Here is a 9,459-nt window from a genome sequence, read left to right as displayed (position 1 = left end):
TAATTCATTTGCTGTGAAGTCTAGAATCTCTCTTGTGAGTGAGCTTACTGGGTGGGCCAAACTGCCATGGAACAGGATTGTTAGGAAGTCGATATGTTGCTAAGAAGTCTTGCTAATTTGCTATATAAGCTGAATGGAGTGTCAGAGAATTTTCCTTTCCCCTGATGAACTTAGGAGGTGTACGATTTGACCTGTATCAGTGATTGTATTTGGATCGATTACTTTAAGGTTACAATTTTTTATCCATATATGAATGTTGCACCTAATTATCCCCGTAATCGGTTAAACAAATGTCAGCTGTTCGTATTTCAACTCTTTCTGCCAATAACTGCTGGAAGTGATTTAATGCAGCTGGAGAATAACACTGACAATCATTATAGCCTGCAAAGTGTGAAATAATTTCATTGCACTATTGTGGTCTCTTTAGTCTGAGGACTGATCATGTTCAGTGGATGACACTTGAAGAAAAAAAGTCGGTTTTATTATAATTAAGGAAATAATGGAAAAGGGGGGTGAGTCCATGGGCAGCTCAGTGCTGTTTATCTGGCGAACTCTTCATTGCGGAGAGCTTGCTTTTGTAAGAAGTCACTTTAAGTGTTGAAGGGAAATGTTTTCATCTAAACAGGAGGGTTGTGCTTCATTCAGATCTTTCCCCCATCTGATAAAAACCCTTGCTGAGTAACAGCACAGATGTGGCTCATTTGGGGAAAATGAAGGAAGAGGAGAAAAACGCTGGGTGGAGCAGAGTAGTCAGCGATGCTTCCCTTTTTCGCGGGCCCTTTTTCTTTTCTTTTCACTTACCTGAGCCACTCTGGGGTCCACTTTGAAGGCGCGATGCCCTCGCCTCTTCCCAGGCGCAGTTACCTCCCCAGTGCGTTTTCTCCCTCGGTTGACTCGCGGCCCTGCAGCAGCCCTTCCGAGCTCCCAAGTAAGGCAGGGAAGCTCTTCCTGGGTGGCACTCCCCCCAGGGCCCCACGGCTACCACGCCGGCTGGCCTGGTGCTCCATCGACTGGGAACAGGTGTGCCTCCTACAGAGGCTGGGAGCTGGCGGGTTTGGCTCTGTGTACAAGGCGACTTACCACGGTGTTCCGGTGGCCATAAAGCAAGTGAGCAAGTGCACCAAGAACCGACTGGCATCCCAGCGCAGTTTCTGGGCTGAGCTCAACATCGCAAGACTTCGGCACGATAACATCGTGCGGGTGGTGGCTGCCAGCACACGCACGCCTGCGGGCTTTAACAGCCTAGGCACCATAATCATGGAGTTTGGTGGCAATGTCACGTTACAACAAGCCATATACGGTGCCGCCAGCTGCCCCGAGGAGGAGGGCGTGCAGCCTCACTGTTGTGCCGGAGAGCAACTAAATCTGGAAAAGTGTCTAAAGTATTCCCTAGATATTGTGAATGGCTTGCTTTTCCTTCACTCGCAAAACATCGTACACTTGGACCTGAAGCCGGCTAACATTCTGATCAGTGAGCAGGATGTCTGCAAAATTGGTGACTTTGGTTGCTCCGAGAAGCTGGAAGATCTGCTGTGCTTCCAGACTCCTCCTTACCCCCTCGGGGGCACCTACACCCACCGAGCCCCAGAGCTCCTGAAAGGAGAGACCCTAACGCCCAAAGCTGACATCTATTCCTTTGCCATCACTCTCTGGCAAATGGCTACCAAGGAGGCGCCTTACTCAGGCGAGCGGCAGTACGTGCTCTACGCCGTGGTGGCCTATAATCTCCGTCCGTCTCTGTCAGCAGCTGTCTTCACTGACTCCATCTCTGGGAAAAGACTAGAGAAGATCATCCAATGCTGTTGGAGGGCCTGTGCTTTGCAGCGGCCAAGCGCTGAACTCCTCCTGGTTGACCTTAACTCTTTAAGAGCTGAATTTGACTGACTCTTAACCTGTATCCACATAAGCTTTGTCTTTATTTCTATTCGTTTTTAAATTAGTGACCATGGGGGGGGGGGCAGGACACATTTGCAGGACGGATTTTCAGAAAATAAAGTTATTTAAAACTCCTTTTGGTCTCCAATGCTTTTTCTAAGACAAATAGCACAAATCTAGTAGTCGGTTTAATATTGTTAGTAACTAAACTTATTCCCTCACAGAGTTGTAGGCTTTGCTTTTGCTGCAAGTGGACTGACTTCAACGGTCTTCTAGTATTGGACTGGTGCCAAGTTGTTATTGATGAAGCCAGCTTGTCCAAAGCAGAACTGAATTATAAAATGCCAAAATGTTCTATAAATTCAAATAATATGCTCCATACCCACCACCCAAATAACAGTTTACTTGCTCCCACACCAAACAAATAAAAACTTTTTTGAAAAATATTTTTTTCCTGCTCCTCTGCTGAAAACCTCATTTGTATTGACCTTCATACATAAAATTCAGCAACTGAAGTAAATTTATTTTGAAAGGAATAATATCTTAAATGATTTCTTGTGATATTTTGAACCTGCACATGCCATGAATTTGAAAAATTATGCTAATATGCTTCTAAACTGGGTCTCTTTTTCCTATTATTTGGACTCAGAAATAGATGACAAAGCAGACTTATATGAGAAAAAAATAACCCTGAGGAACAGCAAAATTTAACATTTGGATGGAGGAGAGCCAACAAGTAAAACCAGACTGCCCATTCTAGAAATCAAGACAATGGCTGCCAGTACATAAGATTTAAAAGAATGAGGTGACTGAATTTTGTCACTAGGACCACTGTGACTCCCATTTAGTAACAGTAGTTTCTGTGAGTGGTGGAGGGCAAGGCCGTTGCAACAGACCAGACAGTTACAGCAAGGACTTGATGTAGAAGCTGTTCTTGGGCTGTTGAGGAAAAAGTGGGGAGCAGAAACTTTCAAAAGGGATAAGATACACATGCTCTTGGACTTGGGGTTTGGTTTAGTTGTCTTGGGATGAAGGAAGTGAGTTTATTGTGAGTGAAGCAAGAAGAGACAAAGATAACTGACAAAATTTTAAAAGTTATAAAAAAATGAAAAGTACTACCTAGGAAAAAAGCTATAGCTTTGCAGAGAAACAGCATCTCTCCCCAGATGTGAGCAAAGGAAGGTGGGACAACTGCCATGGAAGATAAGTTTTTACGTAAGAAAAAGAGACACTGGGGAGGTTCACATCTGTGGACTTCTATTTTTTCTGTTAAGAGTGATTGAGAGTAGGAGGTCTACAAGGAGATCATGGTTTGGAACTGTTCTTGAGGGAAGCAAAAGGGAGCTGTCCATGACAACATAAAATATTGGTTCGGTGCTGCTAGCTCTGTCCATGTAGCTTAGAGAAAAAACCACCCATATACCAATGACTAATTTCCTCCTCTGTTCATTGTAGGAACAGGAGTTCATGTTGGAAAGTTTAAGATACAATGGCTCACAAGCAAAATTACAACAAATCTGTTTGTTCCACCAAGTGTGCTAAGATGAGATTCTAATTATGCTGAATACCTCATTAACAGACTGTCAGTGAGCTACATGAGGATCCTCTATGAAAAGCATTAAGGTCCAGAATTCACTTCCAGAATGAACATGGCCACAGCTTAGATTCAAATATCTTCCCTTCTCCTGGAAGCCACAGTGGGAGATGCCTTGTAAACTCCATAATCAGTGACACAAGGAGACATAGAAAATGTACAGACTCCAAAATGTATGCAGTGATGCCAGATGATTGGACAAAGACTGTAGGAAAAGAGTGCAGGGAGCAGCAGGGGATAGCTCAGGGGAGGACCTGTCAGTGGCAGATCTCAGAAAGTCTTGGCAAACACAGATGTCCTGATAAACAGATACACACTGAAGTGCAAAAGTTGAGGAGAAAACTCCTGAGGACCAGGCTGAGGTCAAACTGAGTGGAGCTTACAGGAATTGATAGAGAAAGACGGAACAGAGAGCAGTGAGGAGGGTCTAGCCACGGCAGAGCTCAGAAAGTGGAAGCAAAAAGCCCCTTCTGGTGGCGCCTGGGTGGCTCAGTCGGTTAAGCATCTGCCTTCAGCTCAGGTCATGATCCCAGGGTCCTGGGATGGAGCCCAATATTGGGCTCCTGCTTCTCCCTCTCCTCCTTGCTATCTCTGTCACTCTCTCTCAAATAAATAAATAAATAAAATCTTAAAAAAAAAAAAAAAGCCCCTTCTGCACATAAGAGGGTCATTCTGGGATTGGGGCCAGGCAATGTAAGACAGGCACAGAAGCCTCCTAAACCTGGTTTGTCTGGAGAGAGAAAAAGGTGTGGTTGCCTGAAAAAACCCACAGAAATGCCGTACTTGAAGGAAACAAATATGGTCTTTGGGGTCACAGAGAAAGGAAGTCTTTGAGCTGTGGGAAGACTTTTCTGACAGGAGGTCGGGTAAGCACGTGGCATGTTTCACCTGTAACAGTTTATGGTCAAAGGAAATTATTTAAAGTAGACAAATCAAGTCAGAGGTAAAAGCATATTAAACAGTACAAAGATAAGTATTAAAGATATACTGTTGACTTAAATGGGGGCAGAGGAGGAGAGAAGAAAAGGGACATAAGCTGTCAATATTATTACTGTTCATAGAAGTAAGCTCATAGATATCATCTAGGATTAAAGAAATTATATACAATTAAATAATTGAACAAAAATACCACAAACACCCTTCCTCAAAATCAGAACTACCGAAACAAAACAAGGCAAAAGAACCAAGCACAGAATGCAAGACATCAACATAAACAATAGAAACAATAACATAAAATGTGATTAAGATCAAACTCATCTGTCATTATTAATAAATGTAAGTGGCTTAATTCACCTATTAAAGAAAATCTTTGGGGCGCCTGGGTGGCACAGCGGTTAAGCGTCTGATTTTGGCTCAGGGCGTGATTCCGGCGTTATGGGATCGAGCCCCACATCAGGCTCTTTGGCTATGAGCCTGCTTCTTCCTCTCCCACTCCCCCTGCTTGTGTTCCCTCTCTCGCTGGCTGTCTCTCTCTCTGTCAACTAAATAAATAAAATCTTTAAAAAAAAAAAAAAGAAAAATCTTTGTGCTGTAAGATATAGTTCTTTTTTAAAAGCATGGACAAAAATACACAAACTAAATGCAAGGCAAAAATAGGAGCCACAATTTTATAAGAGAAGATAGAATAGAAGCCAAAGGATATTGAACAATGTCAAAGAATACAATTCACCAAAGAAACAAAAGTTAGAAATAACTGTGAACTAAATATTATAGTAATATTTACTATAAAATTCAGTTTTCACAGACCAGAAATAACAAGCAGTAAAAGAACAAATTGAAGCACTATCCACAGGAGACTAACAGATTAGATGGGCACAAAATAAGGTATGATGTAGAAGACACTGAAAATTAATAGAATACATTTGCTTGTAACACAGACATTCAAGATCATAAAAAATAAATATAGCTTCTTTTCAAGTACCTGTGGAAAATTGATCTATATCATGAAAAAACCTTAAATTCCAAAACCTAAAAATAGTAAAGACAAATACAATTGAAATTTTAACAAATTTAGAAAGCTCCTTATTCTAGAAATTTTAATACTCTTAAGTAACTGTGTATCTAAAAGAAAGCTAGTCAAAATTGCAGGAACTCCAGAAAGCAACAATAATGAAAACACATATATTAGAACCAAAGGAAAACAATAAAGTCAAAGAAAATTTGTAGTCTCAAGTGGTTATAACACCTAGAAGAATATATAATATTTTAGAAAACTATAATTTACCAAATCTGGCACCAGTGAAGATAAAAAATCTAAACAGGCCAATTTCTACAGAATAGAGAAGTTTGACCAGTCCTTCCCCTCCCCATACCATAAGGCATAAGACCCAAAGTCCAGTGACTTCTAGCAAACCTTAAGGACCGCAGGTAATCTTGGTGCGACTTAAATTAGAAGAAAAACTTCCAATTCTTTTTGAGAATAACACACTGAAACTTGATAAAGATTGCTTTAAAAAGAAACTACAGACCAACCTCATTTATAACTATCAGTGTGAAAGTTCTAAATAAAACATTAGCAAACAGAATCCAATCCTTAATATTTATTTATTTATTTATTTATTTATTTGGGGGGAGGGGGCAGAGGGAAAAGGAGAGCCTGATGCCGGGCTCAATCTCACAACCCTGAGGTCATGACCTGAATTGAAGTCAAGAGGCAGATGCTTAACCTACTGAGCCACCCAGGCAACCAATCAATAGTTAGTTTTAAAAATCATGCACATATACATGATTAACAAACATGCATGATAAATAAACATAGATTTATTCCAAGATGCAAGGATAGTTCAATATTTAAAATGCTATTAATTCATTATATTAATTGGTCAAAAGAAAAAAATAATATACACTGAGAAGACATTTGACAAAATTAGACATTCATTCCCAATTTTTAAAAAGAGACTAAAAAAAGAGGACTCCTTAATATTTTTAAAAATGCTCTACACACCAATGTTAATTTCTTAGCTTTTATAAATGTATCATGGTTATATAACTTGTTAACATTAAGGGAAGCTGGGTGAAAGGTATACAAGAATTGTCTGTACTATCTTTGAAACTTTTCTATATTTCTGAAATTATTTCAAAATAAAAAGTTAAAAATCGTAAAACACACACACTTATTGCAGCCCAATAGCCATCGTCTTAATGGGTAGTCACTAGAGGCATTCCCACTAAAGTAAAGAATAACATAAGTATGTACACTACTACCCTACTATTTAACACTCTATTTGTCAATGAAATTAGAAAAAAGCAGGAAAATTAGGGTCTAATAATTGTAAAGACAGAGGGAAAAGTAACTCTATTTACAGATTCTATTTTCAGGATGTATAACAGAGAATAAAAAGAATTAAAACAAAAACTAATGAGCAATGAAAAGATTGTGTAAGGTAGCACTACATAAAATTAACATGAAGTATGTCAACTATATTTCAATAATAAAATAATTAATATGAGTCAATAGACTTCAAATAAACAATTTTTAAAAACCCAGAATTTATAGACGATTCCTTTTACAATAGCAATGAAAAAGAGAAAATATCCTTCCTGACACATCTATGGCCTGCTTGGTTGGCGATACTAGAGCCAGAAGATGGGCTATTTGGCCAGTGTGGAAGGGATATTAGTTGTATACTGTGGGCTGAAGAAGTAAACATATTGAAGATAATGGGAACCATATTTTGTAACTGTTGGGCTATAAATACAGAAAGGAGGAAGTCTATAACAAATTGTATTCTGTTAGATTGAAATAGGAGGTATCAGGGTATCAGTATGAACTCACAGTTTTTAATAGAGATAGAGGGCTAGAGAGATACAGATAGATACAAAAACAGACATAAATGTGTGTGTGTGTATGTGTATATGCACGTACATGTATTTCCTAGCTCTGTCCTTTGAGAGGGTCTAAAATAACGATGTTTTGTGAAACAGACATTAGCATCAGATCTTATTTTGTGAATTTTAAGTTTTTAGTTTCTAAATTCTTGATTATTCACAATAGAAGGGAGCCAGGGCTTCTTAGAAAAAAATGACTGATTCCAGAGCAGGAAAACACAACATGGACCTAGAACATCTTATGACCCAAATAAGAAAGTGCTCCAGGAATGAGAAGGACATGTCAAAAGGACACAGGTCAGGTCTCCATTGGCCAAACCTAAGACTCTTTGAACATTAAAATAATAATAGCAAGTAAAGTAGGAACAAATAATCATAGTAAATGAAATAGGATTCATACTAACATGAATAATTAACCAAATAAGGGAGAAGTAAAGTGCTACCTTACAACAAAATTGCTAATAAGTATAAAATACTTATTATTATCCTTACAGTGGAGGAGAACTGCTGACATTATTTTGCAAGTGATGTAGATAGATATAAGCTATTTTATTCAAGTCAATATCACCAGCAATGGGATAAATTGACATCATGTGCCTCCTGATATGGTGCACTGAAAAAAACATTGCACCATTTCTGTGATATTCCTGAGAAAGATATAGAACCTGATTCAAATCGAGGGAACAACATACAAACCCAATCTGGCCGGTGTAGTTCAAAACTATCAAGGAAAGACTGAAAAGGACATGACAATCCTATATAACACATAATCTTGAATTGGATCATGGTCCCATAAAGGACATTATTAGGACAACTGGCAAAATTTGAATGGAGTCTCTAGATTATATCAATTTCTTGATTTCCATAGTTACACTGCAGTTATGTTGGAGTGTGTTCTTGTTTTTAAGAAACACTCACTGAAATATCAAAAGGGTAATGAGGTGTCCATATCTGTAACTTACTCTCAATTGGTTAACTGGTTCAGGATAAAGAGAATGATAAGGTAAATGCGGTCAAATTTAACAATTGGGGGAATCTTGGTTGAAGAGAATTTGGGAGACTTTTGTGTCATTCTTGCAACTTTTCTATAAGTTTAGAATTCTTTCAAAATAAAACAATTAAAGAGAAAAAATGTAGGTATAAGTTTAATAAAAATGTGCAAAATCTTTATGGGGAAGACTTTAAAACACTTAACATAAGAGGCATCCAACAAAATGAAGACTTACTATGAAGGTGGTTATTCTTCCTAAATTAACTTATAATTTCAAAATGATTCCAATTTTTAATATATGTGTGTGTGTATCTCCAACTGGAAATCAGTCAAGCTGACTCTAAAATTCATATGAAAAATAAAAAAACAAAAAGAGCCAGAAAAATCCAGAAAGAGATAAGCAACAAGGAAGCACTAACCCCATCAAACATTAATATGTAGTATAAAATCTAAGTAATAAAAATATTGTGGTATGACATATGAACACACAGACCATTCAAAGAGAAAGAATGTCCAGAAAAAGACAAATGCATATGGGAATTTGGTATACAATAAAGATGGTTTCTTAAATCTGTGGAGAAAAGATGGACTTTTCAATGAAATTATGTTGGGACACCTATGTGGCCAACTGGAACTAAAATTAGGTCTAAATCTCACAACATATGGATATATTCTCAATGAGTCAAAGATTTAAGAATAAAAAATGAACTAATGAGAACTACCGGGGGTGGGGGGGTGGAGAATAAACTCCTTTATAACATTAGAATGGGAAAGTCTTTCCAAAGCCATGAAAGGAATAATTGGTATTCTCAACTACAAAAAGAAGGAACATATCTACATGGGAAAAAATTAACAATATAGATAAGGTCAAAAGAGAAATAACAAGCTGGGGGGAAAGTATTTGTACTTCAAATCACAGCAAAGAGCTAATCTCCTTAACATAAAAAAAGCTCTTAGAATTTGATAAGAAAAAAAAACAAAGGATGAACAAAGAGTTCACAGAAATAGAAACATGAATAGTCCTTAAATATATGAGAATTCCTAATTAAAGCTACTCTGAGATACCATTTTCCATCATAGAAATTGAAAATAGATCACCAAAACGTAAAAAAATTGGCAAATATCGTTGGTGAGGCATGGGGAACCAGGTCCTCTTAGATAATGCTAGTGG

General features: G+C 38.1%; 1 protein-coding gene across 1 annotated transcript; it reads left to right on the top strand.

Annotated features, from left to right (window-relative positions):
- The first annotated feature begins 834 nt into the window (after positions 1–834).
- On the top strand, positions 835–1,884 carry MOS (MOS proto-oncogene, serine/threonine kinase). Its single transcript, XM_026516508.3, has one exon. The coding sequence runs from the start codon at positions 835–837 to the stop codon at positions 1,882–1,884; it is 1,050 nt and encodes a 349-aa protein (XP_026372293.3).
- Positions 1,885–9,459: the final 7,575 nt, after the last annotated feature.

This window comes from Ursus arctos, unplaced genomic scaffold, assembly GCF_023065955.2.
Source record: "Ursus arctos isolate Adak ecotype North America unplaced genomic scaffold, UrsArc2.0 scaffold_6, whole genome shotgun sequence".
Taxonomy (NCBI): Eukaryota; Metazoa; Chordata; class Mammalia; order Carnivora; family Ursidae; genus Ursus; species Ursus arctos.
The sequence above is the reverse complement of the archived record's forward strand: the minus strand, read 5'-3'. Positions and strand labels throughout refer to the sequence as shown.

Bases quoted from the DNA above. Each gene is read 5' to 3' on its own strand.
- MOS (XM_026516508.3), top strand. From the start codon at position 835: ATGCCCTCGCCTCTTCCCAGGCGCAGTTACCTCCCCAGTGCGTTTTCT.